The sequence below is a fragment of the Sciurus carolinensis genome, chromosome 2, assembly GCF_902686445.1.
Source record: "Sciurus carolinensis chromosome 2, mSciCar1.2, whole genome shotgun sequence".
Classification (NCBI taxonomy): domain Eukaryota; kingdom Metazoa; phylum Chordata; class Mammalia; order Rodentia; family Sciuridae; genus Sciurus; species Sciurus carolinensis.
This window is the reverse complement of record NC_062214.1, coordinates 78,552,647-78,572,417: the sequence shown is the minus strand read 5'-3', so window position 1 is coordinate 78,572,417 and position 19,771 is coordinate 78,552,647. Positions and strand designations below refer to the sequence as shown.

Sequence of the window (19,771 nt, the reverse complement as noted above, 5' to 3'; positions counted from 1 at the left end):
TGGCACTTAATCCACTGTTCATTTGGGTGCTCAAGAAAAGAAAGAAAAAGCAAAACCACTTGTCTCATACCAGCTCAATTTTAATTTTAAAGTGACAAATGTACAGGTGGAATAAAATTTTAAGCAACACCCTCCAGATTCCACTTACATGACAAGGAGGAGCTGAATGTAATTTTGCTCCATCACCAACTAAACAGTAGTTCTCTAGCAATAATTAGGAAGTCACAGCACAGAAACAACACTCTAGAGTTGTGGTCCATTTATAAATTGATTTCACATAGGTTTAGTTCAAAGAATTGGTTTTAAGTCTATCCTGGCCAATGGTCAAAGTGGGTATAGGTGGGCTCTCTTTGTACTTTGAGCAAATTATGCCTCATTAGCCAGCACTGTTCTTTGGGAGCCTGGTCCATCCAGCTGGCTTGCCCTGTCTGCCTTGGGTCTGCTCTGTCCTTCAACCCTCTGAGGGGAGGTCCCTGGTCTGAGCTAAACTCTCAAGTACCATGTAACCAAATAAGGGAGGATCTCATAGGTTAGCCCGGCAGCTTAGAAGGTAGCAGTTTTTATTCATGACTTGTAGAAAAGAAATGAATAGTAATGGCTAAAGGTTGAGGTAACCCCAATTCAAAGTGTAGTTTACCTGCCAGGAATAAAGTACTGACTACTGTCCCTCTAAACAGACTATCATTTACAGTGGCAGTCCATTCAGACTAGTCCTTAAGAGAACTTGGTTAGTGCAGTTCTCGGCAAATGTCACTTGAGCAGGAAGCCCTTTGTAGTATGGCTGTGCAATGAAAGGAATGATCCTTTGGAAAGGAGCTGAATCTGGGAGAAGGAGGTGGAAAATACTGAGAAGTGCAATGCCTTTCCAGACCCTCAGGTCATACAGGGTCACCAGATAGGAGAAACTGGCTGTGCCATGGGGCCAAATGACCAGCATCCTCCCTTGGCTTCTGCTGCACTGAGGCTGCTGGGGACATGAAGGGTTAGTTTACAAGTAAGCACTTTGGTGGGAGAACATTGCAAAGGTTGTCAACAGAAAATCATTAAAACCACAAAGGACGAGGTGCGGGGGTCACAGGCAAACAGCTGCACATCATTTAAAACACTGGTTCGTCCCCACTACAGGGCCTGGAAAGTTCAGAAAACTTCCAAGATTACACACACACCCCATTCTAACCCTTAAGGGCACCGAACAGTAGGAACTAGGCGGGCCCTGCAACTTGGGAGCACAGCCCACTCCATGTGAACCAGGCATGTGAGCCAAGTCCAACCCGCATGTGTGCTTTTATTCTTTAAGAGGTTCATCTGGAATCCAGATTCAGAAATATCATATTAGCAGCCCTGAGATCATGCCCTCTAACTTTGCCAGGGGAGGGAAAGGAAAAAACCAGAAGAGAGATGGGCCAGGACACCCACTTCGTGCCTTGGGAGTTTTTGCTGGGGGCTGAGTGCTGCTCTCTGGGCTGTGCTTTACTGTGGAACCACACTATGGCAAAGCCACTAGAAGCACAAAGTGTCATTGTGGTCACTGGCATCTCCAATGTCCTGAAAGTTTAAATGAACAGATTCCATATGCAGACTAGAGGTGATTTACACTTAAAACATTTAAATATAAATCAAGCTATAACTTAAATTACAACAAAAAGAAAAACCAAAAAGACACTCAGCAATGGAGAATGCTGAACACATACACAGGACACCCCAAACACGAGGTCATTAAAGCGATGCCATTTTCATTGTGCCAACTTTACATTCATCACGTGCTACTCTGGCCAGGCCGCGCTGCACTGCGCCAAGTTATGCCACATCATGCCGTCTGGCACTGCACTCCGGCCCGGGGCCCATCGTCATCCTCCTCATAGGCCTCCCTGTGCTGGCGCCAGTTCTGCTCACTGGGATTGAACTCCTTCAGCTCCACCTGATCCATGTCCTCTGTGATCCTCACCTTCTGCCGGGGAGGGAGCAGAGCTTCTAGCTGAGGAAGCTTCTCCTGAGAGAGCCAGTGTTTTTCAGGGAAGACTACCTGTAAAAGGTGAGGGGCAGACAAAGGTGGTGCTTTCTTCCCCTTTCAGGTAAGGCATTTAATAATATGTGCTATGAGGTAAAATAAGTGCACTTACTAAAAACTGTATGATCAGAGTTCCCTTTTCCAGGGGAGCTTTGTAGATCGGCATTCCCTCGTTGCGCACACATTTCAGGTCCCCATGCTTTATCACCTCACCTGCCATAGAGAAGGTTTAGTTTCAAACAGGGAGACAGGTGGCCTGGATTAGCTGGCCTCTTTTTTGGGAAAGCTGGGCAGGGCCTAGAGGCCCTGTAGCTGTGGCAAAAGAAGAGGACTTGTCCACGTCAGGCACTGGGGAAGGGGCTGGGGGTGGGACTGGCCCCACGCTCTGGGCTCCAGCAGTGTGTCAAGGTAGCAGCATCCATCTTAAGGTAGGCAGTTTAAAAACAGGAAATAGAAGTCAAAACACCCCAGTGGGCCTCAGGTGGGGCTAATACCTGCCAGCCTGCCTCTTCAAGTGGTCCAGATATCCCTACCATGAGTAGATGAGAGTGCTCCTAAGGCTTAAGCAAAGTTTACAGCAGGAAATCCAACCAGCGTGTCCCCCCCCCCCCACCCCCGCAAGTGATAACTAGGTTCCTGGGGAGAAAATTCTCAAGGTGGTTCCAGTCACTGCTGTCCCCTTCCTGGTTCCAAAATACTTGCTTTCCACTGGTGAGCTGGAATGGTCTCAAAAGCACCTGCTGGTTCTTCTAGACAAGATTTCAAAAAGCATCCCAAGAGTTCAGCACCACACCCCCAGCACTAAGTCTCTCCCACAGATCTAAAAATGCTATTTCCCTCCAGGCAAGGAAAAGGAAAGGGACAAAAGGGCCTCTAAAAGTTCATCTCAGTAGTGAAAACAGACAAAGGAAAGAAATGTTCAGAAAGGGAAGAGGTGGAGAGGAAGTCAAACACTAATTTATTCAACAGCCCCCTCCCTCAGAAAACAGTAGGGCACAGAAGGGAAATATTCAGAAAGCAAGATCTTTTCCAGAGGAAATCTTTACAGTACATCATACAAGTTTTTAAAAATTCAGTGTGCCCATTACTGTCTATCCTAGGGGTCATTCATGGGTAGAGCTCTGACTCAGACATGCCCCCCAACAGCCACCGATGTGCAGGACAGTGACCCCTTAGCTAAATAAAGGGCACAAATGCTTTTTTGCATTCTTGGCAGTGGTGTTTCTGAAACACTGGTTTTGTTCCCTAGTTCCTATAAGGTGCCACTCCTTGCTGGTCTTATGCCCAAATTCCCACACGTTTGCTTCTCACAGTCAAGTCCTTCCAGCACTAACCCACTTTTTTTCATTACTCTACAGATTTTCAGGGGTGCTGGGGATGGAACACAGCATGGAATGCATGCGAGGCCAGCACCTCCCCCAGCCATACCCCAGCCCAATCTCCTGATTCTCAGTAAAACTTAAGTCAACTTGAGGATCCCTGCAGTTCAACCGCAGAGGAAAGAAGGATGACTGAGAAGAGGAAATGAAGGAAAAAGAAAGTCAAAGCAGGAAAAGAGTGAAGGAAAGGAGAGAGGACACAGACACGAGGACACGGACACACATGGACACGCGCGCGCGAACAAGGATAAGTAAGAACAAACAAAAAACAAAAACTCCCAACATCTCTAGCAGAAAGTCCTCCTTATGCCTATGCAGGGAAACTACTTTCTTGGGGTTTATCACTCCCCCCTCCCTTTAGGGCTCTGTACTCACTAGCCTTAACTTCTGTCCTTGGCTCCCAACTCCCTGGGCTAGGGTCAGCTGAGAGGCAGCAGGGCCTTGCTCCGGGGAGCTCTGGTGGGACCCAACCTCACATGGTCCACCCATGCACAAGGGCAGGCTTTTCCAAAGTTGCACAGGGATGCTTGCCTGCCAGCTCCAGCTCTCAGAATGCTGGACTCAGGGCTGTGACAACATTAGGTGCTAGGCAGGGCTTTGCTTACAACCAATGGCCTAGTGCCAGTGTGAACTGTGATCCTCAACTTCTCAAGTAGTGTGGGGGGGGGTCACCTTGGGAGGGCTATGGAATAGAGCTGTTACAAAGGAAAGTGTTTAATTTTTAAACTCCAAGCATTTTGTATTATGCTGCAGCACTTTCTGCCAATCTCTGATGAAGTATGTATATGCACGAAAATACACTCACAAACAGCAAATGAAAAATCAAATGGGGTAAAATGTTAACAGGCAAGTTATATATGTGTGGGTCTTGAACTATTTTTATTTTTTACAGATTGTAAATTTGAAATTGTTTTGAAATAAAAATTTATTTTTTAAAAAAACAAACTCTGATAAGGCTTAGAAATATAATTCTATTTCATATTACCCCCAGAAAAGGAGGAACTAGAAAGAATGAACAGAGGAAGGTGACAGAGAGCACGGGGCCATAAAGAGGAGAGCATTCAGAAAGGAGAAAAGAGAAATAGGCAAAGGCAGAAAAGGTCTAGGAAGTTGGCCAGGAAACTGTTCTGTGCCCACTCCACTGGACTTCAGAGTCTTATCACCAGTCACCACTGCCTATGAACAGGCTTATCGACTGGGAACCTCCCACCCAGTCCTGAACCCACCCCACTAGCCTTTAGATGGCCACAGGCAAAGCTACACCCTGGCCTGAAGACTAAGAGGGGACTAGAGCAGCACCACTCCTGATCAGCACTGGGCGCAAGATGCCTGGGTGGCTTAGCTTCCACCACACCTGTCTGCACACTCCTGGCTATGTACAGCTGATGGACAGGCAAGGGGGTAGCCTGGCTTCTCCCCTGCTCTCAGCCCCGCCAGGCAGATGCTATGGAGCACACATGGATCCTCAACTGCAGTGAACACCCACCCTCCTGGGAGCAGAGCACCCTGCTGCCTACTCAGGTGCCAGAAGGCCAAGCCCAGGCCCTCAAAGACCACTTCCCACCTACAGGTGCTCCCTCAAGCAGCTCCCTCTGGCTCCATTGGATGTGTGTGGACAAGCAGATCCTGTGAAAGCCCCTGGGGACAAGCTGATGAGCAAGGTTTTTTTGTTTTTGTTTTTTTCCCCTAGGAAAGTTCTATTTTAAAATGTCTCTCATATGTAATTGGCAACATAGAAGCTAGAGGAACATGTGGGTGAATCAGCGCAATCCCACTTGATAGAAAAGCATCTCCTATTATCAGTTGCATTCTATTACACAAAAAAATGTGTGAAATGTAAGTCTAACTAGCAAATTTCAACTAAGATTTTAGGCCCCCAAGATTCCTATTTGAGGTTTCTCCCAGCTCTGAGGGCTTCCCCCTCATCATAATATAAAAGAAATTCATAAAATTTGTCAGCCATTAGTAATGACTTTCGAGTTAAGAGAAAACGAAGTTACAACAACTTTCTTAATAAAAATCAGCCTTAAATATGAAACTAGGCTAATGCACTGGGTTATTACACCAAGCCCTGAGAGTAAGTACAGTGGAAACACATTGGCAACATTACCTGATTTGGATGTAATAACAAGGATTCGATCATCCAGTGTTTTTATCGTCTTCTTGAAGCCACAAAGAGCTTCAGAAAGCTGAATTTTCATTTTCATGATCAAGTCATGGCCTCGTCTCTGAAAGACACTATGATCCTTCTGATCAAGCACAATTATGACATCACCAGGCTCCAGCTCAGGCTCCTGATCTCCTTCTCCATGAAATAGTATCTTTTGCCCATCTTTCATACCTATGAAACATCACCCCTTTCTGATTAGCCATTTCTCATAAAAACCATGCTTCTCAAAGCTTTTGAAGAAGGGATGCAGAGTCCTCTGGGGGTTCTTTATTCATCAAACCTCCCAACCTTGCATGGGCATGGAGCAGGATAGGATAGCTGGGATTACCCAGAAAAGAGGGTACACTTCTCCAGCCCTGGGCAGAGCATGCAGCAGGGAGAGGGCAAAATGAGGCTCTGCATCTGGTTCACTGCACACTCCCCAGCCCCAGTCCTCTGATGCCAAACTGAGGCTGCACTTGGAGCACAAGTTAACCACCCAACTTGCCGATGATGCACATAGTACAGGGCTCTGGGGACTTAATGGGACAAGACAGCCAGTCCTGCCCCTTTCTAATAAGTCAGGGTACACAGGAACAGAGTTCAGGCATGTTTACATGAGAAGGCTTTAACACCTGTGCTGGTTTGGGTGTGGATTCTTTGGTTTTTGGTCTCATCTCTGATACGTTTGTTGCACTGGAAAGCCACAGAGCAATCAGGGAATACTTGGAAAACAGCTGGGACTGAAACTGGCTTTCAAATGATGGCACCAGGTAAAGGGAAAGCACTGTACTGGGGGGATCTGGTGAAGCAGAAGGTAGGTGTGGGGAGAAGGAATGCACAGCTACAAAGACTTAAGCTCCAGCGGCCAATGGGCAATAGAAGTCATTAGGAGGAACATTACAAAAAATTGCAAAGGAATGTTCGAGAATGGCAACAGAGAAAGACTTTCAGAACATCAGAAAACCTTAAAAAGAGGTTGTCTTCAGCAAGAAAACTTTAGCCAAGTGACATGGAATGGAAATAAGGACAAGGAGGGTCAAGAGAAGATGACCTGGAAATAGGAGGAATTTGGCACACCCTAATATTTTTTAAATACATGACATGACATATTGTGCATCCCCGACACCTAACCCATGTGCCCCACATTGGCACCAAGCAGCACTTCCAGCCAGTATGGAGTGCTAGTTCTATATAGTCTCACCTTTCTCCACGTGTACCTCGATAATTTTCTTCTCGCGGATCACCTTGGCACCACTGCAGCTTTCACAGCGATCCTTGGGGTTGATGCGCTCGCCCTGGCCCTTGCACTCAATGCACACAGTTTGGATCTGCTGCACCATGCCCGGTCCAATCTGCTGGATGTGGACTTGCATCCCCCGCCCCTTGCACAGTGGGCATTTCTCCACGGATCCCTTCTTCCCGCCAATGCCTAAGTGGGGAAACAACTGGAGTGAGAGCTGTGCTCTTCCCTTACTGGAGTCCCTTCCAGCACCCCAGCAGAAGGGCAGTGACCCATTAACTCTGGGCTGGGATTCTGACTCTTTACAATCATGAAAAGCAATGTGGAAGAGTCTATAAGAGTCTAGCAAGCATCAAGCAATACTATCTAGATAACAATATCTAATCTCAAATAATGATGTTTTTGGCTGCATCAATCCAAGTTTATTCCCTTAGTTTCATCACGTGTGCTTTCTTCCACCCAGGGTGCAAAAACACTCATGTCCACAGGTGAATGAGGGGGTTGGGGCTACTGAGGACTAAAGGATGCAGGCTCTGTCAATGGGAGTGGCTACCCAACTCAGTCAACACTTTGTGTGACAACATAGGTTTGGGGACACCAGATTTGAAATTCTGATTTTTAAAATTTATGTCAATTTCATTTACATTTAACTAAGATGGTCATAAAATGATGCCCGGACTGTTGGGTTTTGTAAATAAATTTTTACTGGAACCCAGGCATGTCCATTCATTTATGTATTCTAGCAATTGAGTTGAGTAATTACAACAGCCTGTGTGGCCCACAAAGCCTAAAATATTTGGTATCTCACCCATTACAGAAAAACTTTACCAATCCTTAGTTTAGGTGAACTGTCCTGATTTCAAAATGTTTGAAATAACTGTCAACATATTAAATAAATGTGCAGTCTCAATAAAACATTCAGGTAACCTGTTTGCACACTCTGCTTGACCCTCACATTTTAAAAGAGAAATCAGTTTCTCTCTTAGCTGCGACACAAGCTGGCTAATTTCTAGATGTAAGGGATAAGAACCAGGAGATTGATTCAAAAATTAATTTTACCTTCACATTTCTCACAAATTACATTTTTCTGGAGGGCCAATTTCTTTGTGACGCCATTATATAAATCTTCAAGAGTTACAGACAATTGATGTACCACATTCTTGCCTTACCGAAGGAGGAAAAAAAAATAGTTAGTAATATCGTATTAAACAAACCACTGTATTAACTTCTACCCACATGACCTTTAGGTATAAGAAGCCTCCAGCACTCAGATTTGAGCTGGGCCATTCACACTTCCATCACAGCCCATCCTTCTGGTCCTCTGCCAATTACAAGAAAGAACACCCTGTCTAGCTATGAGCTAATTACTCAATCATTTATAGAGGTCAACAAAAAGACTTTCTACCTTTATTTTCTGAGAACAAATCTGAGGACAGGAAGATCACTAATTGAGAAACAACAGGTAATGTCAACTGATGAAACTGGTCAATTCAGTGCTCCCCACGAAAGGAGCCTTCTCCTCACAGATGAATGCGAAACTACCAAAGGCTCTGGATCTTTCACTCTTCCTTGGACACCAAGTTCTTTACTTTCTAAAACCTTCTGTCAACTGGGACCAAGTCAGAATTCTTTCCTCTGCCTAAATCCTGTTTCTGCATTCAGACAGTGGGCATCTGGTCCTCAGGTGGGAGTCCGTCTGCTCTCACACTCTTGACAGTTCAAGAGGCCAGATAGAACAGAGACCTTCCCTGTGGACAGAGTTCTCACAGCCAGTGGGACAAGGTGTCCTGGTTTATTGGCTGTCAACTTTGAGAGATGACTTAATTAAGGGCGTGAAGTTTTTCATCTCAAGACAGTGAGAACCGGACAAGAAAAACCCAAGGTTTTAATCATGTCTACACTGTCAATTATATGAGCAGGCGACATATCCACAGGACAGGGGAGGGATTTTTTCCTAATAAACACTTTGTAATTTTCAGTACACTGTGTTCACAGAATTGACGCCCAAGCTTTTTAAAGCTCAAAGTCAATTATAATGTGAGAACAAATAAAGCTTCATTTATCCAGGAGCCTCTCATTGACCAAAACCACACTTGTTAAAGCCAAGGCAGAGCTCATTTCTTCTGATTTTATTCAGTATTGCATAAGCTTGGTTATCTATCTGATTCTAAGATCCAAAGCTGTCAGCAGTGAACTAAGAAAGGAAAGGGGGTTAGCTATCACAGACTACAGATATCAGAGTGATAGCCCACACAGGTGGCAAGAGGTGAGATGTAGAGAAATAAGAAAGAGCAAACCCTGGAACTCCAAAACTGTGGCCTTCAAGTCCACTCAATAAAAGCCCCCCTCATTCACTGCCTGGGGATCTAGCTGCTAATTAGATCTAGCTGCTGGGGCTCCAGTTGCTCCTTTTCTTCTGAAAAGGTTGATCGTTTGTTTTACAAAGATTTTAGAACATAAACGGTGAACCAGTGCCCAGAAAATCCCCTGACCAGAAAGGGAAGAAGAGTCCACACTGAGGACCACTGAATCCCATCAATCAAAATGAGGGGTCCCACAGATATGGCTCAGGTTGGGGGACCAAGAGCCAGCGCAGGAGGGTGGGCAGGAGTTGACAAAGGCACTCTTGGTAGAGGCTTCACCAGGAACCTCAGGCACTTTAGTGCCTGACCCCATAACAGAGGCAGAGAGGGCAAAACGAATGTGACACCCCTCCCACCTCATAATGGGGACTGAGCTCTGGGGCATTCTACACCTTTGTTAAGTTGTATCCCTAGTCCTTTATTTGAGACACGGTCTTGCTAATTTGCTGAGGCTGGCCTCAATCTCAAATTTTTGATCCTCCTGCCTCGGTCTCCCCAGTAGCTGGGATTATAGGCCTACTTGATCTCCTTTCTATCCACAACCCCATTTCACTCCTTCATATGTTTAAAGAGTGTCAGGTAAGTACTAAAATACTAAGGGATCCAAGCAACCTAGATATTAGCTAAGTGATGAACTATTTAAAGTAAATGATCCCCAAACATGACAATTGCACCCTTTTAAAGCATGATCCATACAGATTCTAGCAACATGTACAAGTTTAGAAACTAAAAATTTTGCTTAAATTTCTTTAAAAGCATTTACCTCTTCTCTCTCTAGCCATCCGTCCTCCACCACCAAAGAACATGTCAAAGATATCCATGGGTGAAGAGAAGCTGGGGCTACCCGAGCCTCCTTCTTTAATTGCCTGTTCTCCGCCCTGGTCATAAATGTCCCTTTTCTTTGGATCTGAAAGCACTTCATATGCCTGGGATATGAGTTTAAACTTTAAAAGAAAAAAACAAAAGAGATATATTTTAAAAGAGAGGCAGAGAGAGGGGAGGTTTAAGTTGTTTTATTAAGCAAATGTGCCACAGAATGTAAAACAACCCCAGAGGCCCCTCAGCTCAGCTCAAGTCGGCACATTCTCTGTTGGGACTCTGACTTCATTCACTGCCTTCGTAAAGTGGGACACACAGGACAGGAACTGGTGGCAGAGACACTATGAGAACAGGGACAGATGCAGGAGGGAGGATAAGTCTCTTTCTTCTGGTTGCACCCAATAGGAAGAAATGGAATCTGGCTGGGTGACCCAAGACAGGCTAGGGCTTTATTTGTAACCAGCACAGCCCAGGCCTCCAGGTCTATGATGGCTTCCAGCTCATGGGAATCACTTTACTAGTTTATAAACATGAAATTCAACCACAGACATTTGTGAGCACCTAACCACGTGCCAGATACTGAATGTGTACAAACCTTTATTTTTGCTCTTCCCCACAAATCTTGTTGACACTACTTCATATTTGTCTCTAGTACCCTGTGGCAGACAATGACACCCCACGTGTGGTATTCTTGCCCAAAATTTGTCACTGGAATTCAATTGTAAGGTAAGAATCAGGGCATTCTCCAAAACTAAGACAGGAAAACTAAATACAGTGGGCTCCTGGAGTGGATTCTACACAATGGGAAAAAATGACTACAAAGGACATTATTGGAACCAGTGCGGTAATTTCTTTGATATTAAACTTCTGGCATTTGATAACTGTAAATTATGGATATCAACAAGAACCCTAAGAAAAATATATTGAAATATTTAGGGCTGAATAGTTATGACATATGCAAATTACTCTCAAAAATTTTAGCAAATAGTAATAAGAGATAAACAAACATGGCAACTTATTTATAACGGGTAGACCCAGGTGAAGACTATGCAAGTGATTACTGTGCATCTCTAAAATGAAATCAGAATACATGCCAGTTCTCTCCCTTCTCCCCAATACCGTCATCCATCGTGGCTGAGACCATTTTCTCCGGCCTGTAACACAGCAGCAGCCTCTTCACCCCAGCTTTCTACCTGATTTCTTTCTTATTTTATTTTATTTATTTATTTTTTTTTGATAGGGCCTCCCTAAGTTGCTGAGGCTGGCTTTGAACTTGCAATCCTCCTGCCTCTGCCTCCTGAGCTGCTAGGGTTACAGATGTGTGCTACACTGTCCAGTTTTCAGTCTGTTTTCTATCCAAGTAAATGAACTATGTCAATCACAGTTAGGAGTACCAAGAGCCAGGAAAGACCAGATCACCTCTGGAAGATAAGGGATCTGCCCCTCAATCTCCCCAAGGTGGTCCAGGTCACTGGGAGTAAAAGCCAGTCCTTACTGTCACCTAGAAACTCAAACTGACACTGCCTTTTGTTCTCTTCTTGCCTCGCGCCACTCGCGCCACCCCCCCACCCCCGCCAACTGTGCTCCACCACAACATGTGCCCCCATGGTTCCTTGGCTGTGTACAGCCTCCTCCTCACCTTGTTCAAGTCTTCACCCAAAGTCTACTTTCTCAGGGTGACCTCGCCAACAAACCAGCTTTAAAACTGCAAGTCCACCTTAGGTCCTCCCAGCCCCTTCCCTGCTTCATTCTTCTCCACATTACTTTCTATCATGTATTGTTTATGCTATACCCCCCACTGCAATGCAAGCTCTGTAAGGACCAGGATTTTTGTCAACTTTGTCTACTGCTACATCCCTGAGCCTGCAACTCTGTCTGCTATGTAAACAACAGTTGATAAATATTCATTAAATGAATGGCTCAATGCTGGGAATTCAGAAATGAATAAATGAGGTTAGGTCTTGACCTCTGGAAGCTATAGTGTAGTCTGATATATATATCCTACAATGTACTGGCTCCATAGAACAAACAGGGGGAAAAAATGTGCCATGAAGAAAAGAGTACAAAATTGATAGAAATACTAGGTCATCCCTTCCTGGCCAAGAGCTAATAAATAACTAATAAATGATAACCAATAAGTAATAGCTAACAAAAACAAACTGGACAATTAAAAAAATTAAGTCTTAAAAAGACATCAGCATCATACACAAAGCAGTTAGATCTGATGTTAATTCTCACACTATTTCTGTAGGTATCATACACAATCATCCCTTTCTTTAGTTAAAAAAAAAACTGAGGCATAGGGATTAGGTGCCTGGTTCGGAAGATCAGAAAGTAGGCCAGACTGCCCCAATGAGTTTCTGAGCCTATTTGTATAGATCAGGGACTACGGAAGTATGTTCCATGGGAATGTCCACCAGAAACACTCACCAAATACCTGGATATTCCCAAGACACTTGGACTTAATAGATGAATCTAAGAATGGGAAAGGAATGCCCATTCACTTAGGGCTGAATCAGAGGCCAGATGTCACGTGGGATAGGGCCTCCAGCTGAGAGCAGTGGGTTCCACCACCTACCTCTAAGGCCACTAGCACTCCCAAGTCTGGCTCAGCTTCTGCCTAAACCCCTCCTCCCATTTGGAGATTAAGGTTCTGACCAGCTAACCTTTCAGACTATGGTCTTTGTCTACAGAACCTTAAAGGAATGACTATACATTTGAGGAAAAATGTCTCTGAAGATGACACAGCAACTTGGAAAAGTATTTATGAAAAAATTTTAAGTGAAGAGAGAGAAAAAAAGTTGATATACCAGGATGACCATATATGATTTACTCTATGAAAAGTTTCTTGAAAAGTCACAGGAGGGTGATCAGGATGTTTATTCTCAGTGGGTTTTCCTGAAACTTTCTGCAATGTTAAGAGTTTTTACCTTGAAAAATCTGTTACTCAAACTCAGTGTCACAATGAAATAGACTAAAAGACCAAACTCATCCAATAGGGTAACAGTCAAGAATATAACTCCATCATGGCCTCTGAAAGGGACTACTTTGCCGACTTGCCATTTGCCACCCTGTCTTACAGAAAATCAGCTGCAGAGAGACAAGTACAGACTTCATGCAGAGCAAAGCGTCTGACAACAAACACAGGCTGCCCAATGCTTAGCAACACAGGACAACAGGGCAAAAAACAAAGACCAACACCCCAACGGCCTTCTCAGTTGGCCCAGAGCAAGGTGGAAAAGGACTGGCTTAATCTATTTTTGAAGAGACATTAATAATAAAGTAAGAAACAGGTGAAAAAAAAAATAAAAAGGTTCCACCTGTGGTAGATAAAGTGGACAAGGACCACATATAGACTGCACCAAAAACTGAAGGTCTGCACAGTGTACCCAGTGCACAGTAGTGACAAAACAAGAGGTAGTCAGTGAACGAATGAATGAATGAGTCCTTTTTCTGGGGAACTTTTCAGCAGAATTTCTATAAACTGTGTTCCTGGTTTCCCCATCCCCTTTGATTTCCAATCCAAATGTCCACTGACCTCCTAGTCTCCCTTCATGGCAATTTCCTTTCCAATCTGTGCCTTTGTAGGAGTCCCTCTCCTCCTCCAACTTGGAATTTTTTAAAGTACAATTCTTCTCATGACATTGTTTATTCATTCAGCCAGGCAACAAACATTACAGCACCTCCATGGCACAGCTACAGGCAGTGGGTAGTTATCAAACAAGTAATCACCATTACACTAGGGTGAGGACTGAGCTACTGGATCAATCTGTGGGTCAGAGGCAGCCCTCTGGAAGGTATCTTAGCTGAGAACTCAAGGAAAAGGTTTTGTCCCCTTCATGAAAAGTAGGAAGGGACAGTATTCCTGGGTAGTGGGCACATCAAGAACACCTCCCAACACCCCCGCCCCCCCCAACAAAAAAAACCAGAGGGACCTTGCTACCTTACTGCAAATAGCCTCATTTATGTGACACTAATTCAGGGCATGGCTATAAATAAATATTAGTTTCAAACAAAGCAAATAATCTGCCTGGGCAGGTATATTCAGGGTGAAACTACACACAGGTAAAGGGCAAGTCTAATTTGTTTTTTTTGTTTGTTTGTTTGTTTGTTTTTTAAAAAGCTTCAGAACACCAAAAACACACACCTATCAAACAGCGTACCCTCCACCAAAAACCTACTCTTGGTGAGCATTGTGAGATTTGACCTGAAACCAGGGTCAGAAGGCTTTCTTACACATTGCCATTAGCCAGACGGCTGAAACATGAAATTAGAAGCTTAGAAGCCCTCCTTAAAGGAGACTACAGTGAATTTAGAGAGCGAGTCTGTGAATCACCAACACCATGTAGAAAGCCAGTGACTTTAAAAGCTACAGTAAGCCACCTAAATATAGAAAAGAACGCAAGTGGGTAACAGACAAATGGTCTTACAGGGAAGCATTTTCAACTTGTGACAGCCACATTGGGCACATGTGGCTAAATATAAATATTCTATCACTGTTGCCACCCAGCCAACCTTCTTTAAGTAGCTTGCTCCAGCTTGGAATTACTTATGCAGACAGGTATTTTGATCCAAGTGTCATTACCACAGGCCTAAATACTAATCGAGTGATCAGTGGTTTCAAAAGTGGCCCATTTGTCACTGCTATCAGCCATTACAACAGCACCCACTCCCAAGACCCACCTGGGACATACAAAGTTTATATGAAATGACAAGTTGTAGAAAATGGCAAGAAGTAAAGGGAGAGATGGGAAGGTCAACAAGTTTACTTGCAATGCCTGATCCTTCAAGTTATCTATACAGGTGGGTTATATCTTCCTTGAGGACAAGAAGCAGAATGTCTGTTTCTGCAAACAGGATGGAAAAGTTTAATTTAGATCTCTAAAATGCACAGCATTTTCAGCCTATTGTTGGTATTTATGATCAATTGGGGTATTTGTCGCAGGAAACCTGAAATATGCATTATAAGTGAATGTGTAAGGTTACAGATTTCCCATCCTTAACACAGAACAGGTGATTATTCAATACCTTACAAATAACAGGCAAAAGGTAGGCTCATTGGCCAAAACCAATCATTATCAAAAACTCATCCCTGGGGTTTATGTATCCATGGGGAATACAGGCACAGAAATACTTCAAAGCCGGTGGTGTACAGCAAGCACACAACTTCTGGTGGTGAACGCCTGTTTCCGGGTTTCCTGGCTGCCTCTCCTTCAGGAATGCCTGCAAACCTCATGTGAGCTGGGCTCCCATGGGTCAGTCCCAATGCCTACCCAGGTCCTCCCCAGATCCGGCAGACATGGTGGATAGGGGCTCCACAAACACTTGTGGAGTGAATGGAGGAATGAATGAGCTGCGCAGGGGTTCAAGAGAGATCCTAATGCCTCCGGCCCCCGCACCTTCCGCGTTCTCAGCCTGGCAGGCTGGGGATCCACCAGGTGCCCTCCACTGACCGCGCCGCGTTGCGTGCCTCGGCCTCGGGCTACCTCCCGCCTTGTCCCCGGCCTGGCCCCGCTGCGGGTGGACCGGCGCCTGGAGACAGCCTCCCCAACAAACGCGGCTCAGGTTCCCCGCCGCCTTCAATAATTCACAGCCCGGGTCCTGCGGCGCTGAATAATTACAGAGGACCCCAGCGCCCCGCGCAGCCCACCCCGCGCAGCCCCGCACCTTCTCGCCCTCATCCGGGTTCTTGTCCGGGTGGTACTTGAGCGCCAGCTTCCGATAGGCCTTCTTGATTTCCTCTGGGGAGGCGCTGGGCTTCACCCCCAGGATGTCATAGTACTGGGTCTCCTTCACCATCTTGTCTCTGCGGGGCGGGGCGGGCGAGGCCGGTCAGCACGTCCCCGACGCCCCCGGGCCCCTGGCCCGCGCCCCCGCCGCCCGCCTGCGCGTCACGGTCACGGTCGCGGCCGCCGCCCGGGGCTCCCTCCCGCGCGCCCGCGCCGGGCCGACCTCCCCGCCGGGCACTGCCGCACTCGAGCCGCCGCTCTTCCGCGGCGGATTTTATTCCGCGCCGGCGGAAGGTTCCGCAAGGAGACGGTGACGCCACAAAAGCCCAGAACCTTCGCGGAGGTTCCGGCGGCGCCTGAGGCTCCCCGGCCGGCGCGCCACGGCGGCTGGCGGCCCCGCTCCCCGACGTCCGGCCCCGCTCCCCGACGTCCGACCCCGCGCGGGCCGGAGCGCTCACTCGCTCTCCTCCGGCGCCTGCTCCTCCGGCGGACCGTCCGACTCCCCGGAACTCCAGTTCTGATTGCCGCCGCGGGCCATGCTGGGGGACTTTGAAGCTGGCTTTGGCGTGGAGGCGGCCCTCCGACGACCGTCCCGCCGCCCCGAGGCCGCCCCCTTGCTCTTGCGTGGGTCCGTGGGGCTGGCGGGCTCTAGGATCGGGTGGTCTGGAGGGCCGCGGCGGCGGGAACCCTGGGTCGAGCTGTTGGACTGGGAGAGCTGCGCCCGGCGGTCCCCACCCGGTTTCTCCCCAGGGGTGTGGCCGCCCTCTGTTCGGTCACGACAGGGATGCGTCTTGAGTCCTGCATCGGATTGTTGCATTTTGGCGGGGGTTGGAGTGGGTAGGGGTCCTCTGCCATGGTGGCGTCCCCTTTGCCGAAGGCCTGCAGCTACTGGTTCCCCCCGTGGCATCTTCAGGGATAGAATAAATAGCCTTTTCTGATATATGTAGTGGTCCTTTGGTGGGCCCAGGTGTGGACAGTGGCTCTCTACTGTCCACAACTGGGAGTCAATCCCGTAAGTACCCCTACGTTGGGCAGTGACGTCCCACAGCTGTGAGCAGTGACGTCCCCCAAGTCTCCCAACGGTGGGCAGTGACCTCTCTTCTCCACCCCTCCCCTCCGCCCTTCATTAGTGTACAGACCACTAAGGCAGGGCCAGATTGCTGGACTCAGTTTTGGGTATATAATGAGGATTAGCAGCTAGACCCTGACAGAGCTGTAGCACCCAAGACATGACCTGGAAGTGTGCAATATTATGTCCTCGACTTCTCATGGCCGCTCTCAGTTCCCAGCCATGTGCCCAGAAGCCATGATCAAGAGCTGCTGTGGAATCGTGGGTTTAGAAAGAGAAATGCAAGGCTCTCTGCCCTAGCCGGCCTTGGTTTCGGCGGGTGCAACATTTTGTCAGGGAGTGAAAGACCCCAGCTTACCTCCCTTGAATTCCCTGGCCTCATCTGGGGTCCTTTAGCTGAAGCAGGTACCACCCCCTCTTCCACGTATACAATGGGGGTGACAAATGACTTAATACTCAGAAGAAATTAGGCTGCTTGTTTCAATTCTTGAGGATGTTGTTTTCCTCTGAAACATGTCCCTGTCGAGCAGTTGCCTCTGGACAAAGACCCAAAGCTGTTAATCAGGAATTTTGGATTCCATACTAATCTTATTACCTAGAGGAGTCTCAGCCTCTGAGTTTGTTTCTTTAGGAGCAGGACATAGTTATTGCCAACTGCTTGTCTTTCTCACAGGGCTCTTGTAAGGACAGTATGTAAGGATGGTATGGGATGATAGCTGTGGAGGCTTCTAGGGAAAATGTTCACAGGGATCACCTGGAAACTTATAAAAAAAAAAAAATCTATGACTAAGCTGCACCCCAGACCAGTTACTTCAGAGCATCTGGGGTGGGCTGCAGGCATCTGTATTTTTAAAGGTCCAGGTGCTTCCAATGTGTCAGAGCTGAGAACCACTGTGCAGCCCCATGTACTTGCCCAGATTCAGTACTGTGAACCAGTGACACTGGTAAGATGGGAATGTGGGACAAAGGGATGGCTTAAAGGGTGGTCAGAACCTAGAAGCAGAGAATGGGGCTGTGAACTCCAGGAGCAGCAAGATGGAGTTCACATACCAGCATTATGCTTTTTTCCCCCACACTTTAATTGGTGCCTTTTTATTTTTTACTTTTATTATTTTTAAAATATTTTATATTTTATTTTTATAGGCTTTATTTTTATTTTTATACACTATTTTATATTCTTTTTATTGGTTGTTTATAATGAATGGAATTTTCTCTTATATATTCATACATGTACACAACATAACAATATAATTTTGGCCAATACCACTCCCCTGCACTTTCCCCCTCCCTCCCCTCCTCTTACTTCCTGGTCTCTTTCCTCTATTCTACTGATCTCCCTTTGATTTACATGAGATGCTCCCTACACACACCTTTCTGTTCATTTTTCTTCTCTAACTTCCACACATGAGAGAAAACATAACCCTTGACCACCTTGGTTTGACTTATTTCACTTAACATAATGGTTTTAAGTTCCATCTACTTCCCTGAAAATCACATAATTTCATTTTTCTTTATGACTGAATAAAATTCCGTGGTGTATATATACCACATTTTATTTATCCATTCATCTTGTTGATAGACACTTAGGCTGATTCCATAGTTTGGCTATTGTGAATTGCCAGCCCTAGTCCTTGCTGTGTAACCTCGGGCAGGTGTCTTAACCTTTCTGGGCATCAGAAAAAGTTTCTTAAAAGGAAAAGATATTAGTATACCCACCTCAACCTTGTCAAGCACCTTGTACATTGTCTCAACACATATTGATGCACTTTTTATTTTTACTTTTTGCTTTTGTCTAAACTAAAAGCTAACATTCTCTCCTTGACCAAACTCTTCTGAGCCTTCATCTTGGTCTAGATCTCAACCTACACGTACAGAGACTGAGCAAACACTAACATGGTTTCTAACAGCTCAAGAGTACATCCCTAGATGACCCTAGTGCCCACCCCTTTAAAGTTCCTGCCTGAGAAAACTCAAGACTACCGAAAAAGAATTTACTGTTTATTCCAGCCAACACCTGAGGATAGGCCTCTGCCTCCCAGACTCCATGGGAGGGCAGAACCCTAACTTGATTATTGCTAGCAAGTACATCCAACTGACTTAGTATTAATTACACTAATCTAGCCTTGTAGTTTTTCACTTTAGTGACTGCCGAACCCCCCCTGCTTATCCCTCCCCCAGCTCTCTCATCCTCCCTGTAAAAAACCCAGTTGCTTTTGTGCAAATAGAAGTTGAGCTCAGTTCAAGCTGAAAACTCTTCCCTAATGCAGTGGTCACTACTTATGAAAATTTGTCCTTACCATTTCAATTACTGTACAGTTTTGTTTATCTCTGAGAGAGACTTTGGTGATCTAGATTGTTTCCCAGAATTCTATGTAGGATTTGAGGCTTATACAAAAATTTATCAGTTATGTGTTTGTTTTCATGGTTACCTTGGTTTTTTTTCCCCATTTTACTGTAACCTTTATTACAAGTGACCTTGGTTTTGCAGTTACAGTAAACAACATAAAGTATACTTTTAATTTGGACTTTAAAAAGATAAATAAGCATATGATAGTACTGATGGTTCAAGAATAAAGGAAGCATGGCAATACTCAAATGAAATTTGGAAAATGCTGATGCGGTCCTGTCACCTCATTTTATATCTGGGGACCTCAGATGAAGATGTAATTCTAAACAGTATAGAATGGGCCTTGTTACCTGACTCCCAGTGCTGGGCTCCCTTCCTGACTCAGGGTGATAGAATGAAAGCAAGCACAGAAGTAACTGTTGCCCAAGGGACCCTGGCTTGGTTCTCTGTGGAGTCTCCCAAAAAAGAGAAGCCACACAAGATGGGGAAGGGTATCAGGAAAGACTTCATGGAGGAAGGGCACATACTGTAGACCAGGAAGTTAGAAGTATGTTGAGCAGAGGTCACAGGGAGGGAAACCATGCTGAAGGTGATACTGCTGTTTACCAGTGAGTTCTGCTTCCTCAGGTGTTGAAGTATAACATCAGAGAAGCACGCCAAGGCAA

At 45.8% G+C, this 19,771-nt stretch overlaps 1 protein-coding gene across 1 annotated transcript; it reads right to left on the bottom strand.

The window, feature by feature from the left end:
- Positions 1-62: 62 nt before the first annotated feature.
- Positions 63-16,407, bottom strand: Dnaja4 (DnaJ heat shock protein family (Hsp40) member A4). The gene is made up of 8 exons (XM_047538254.1): positions 16,149-16,407; positions 15,629-15,767; positions 9,906-10,086; positions 7,839-7,943; positions 6,741-6,968; positions 5,498-5,728; positions 2,121-2,221; positions 63-2,023 (listed from the first exon to the last, which is right to left on the bottom strand). The coding sequence occupies exons 1-8, from the start codon at positions 16,226-16,228 to the stop codon at positions 1,808-1,810; spliced, it is 1,281 nt and encodes a 426-aa protein (XP_047394210.1). The 5' UTR covers positions 16,229-16,407; the 3' UTR covers positions 63-1,807.
- Positions 16,408-19,771: the final 3,364 nt, after the last annotated feature.

Coding starts and splice junctions, on each gene's coding strand:
- Dnaja4 (XM_047538254.1), bottom strand. CDS start 16,228: ATGGCCCGCGGCGGCAATCAGAACTGGAGTTCCGGGGAGTCGGACGGT. Junction 7,944..9,905: donor GATGGCTAGAGAGAGAAGAG/GTAAATGCTTTT, acceptor TCCTTCGGTAAG/GCAAGAATGTGGTACATCAA. Junction 5,729..6,740: donor CGAGGTACACGTGGAGAAAG/GTGAGACTATAT, acceptor GATGTTTCATAG/GTATGAAAGATGGGCAAAAG.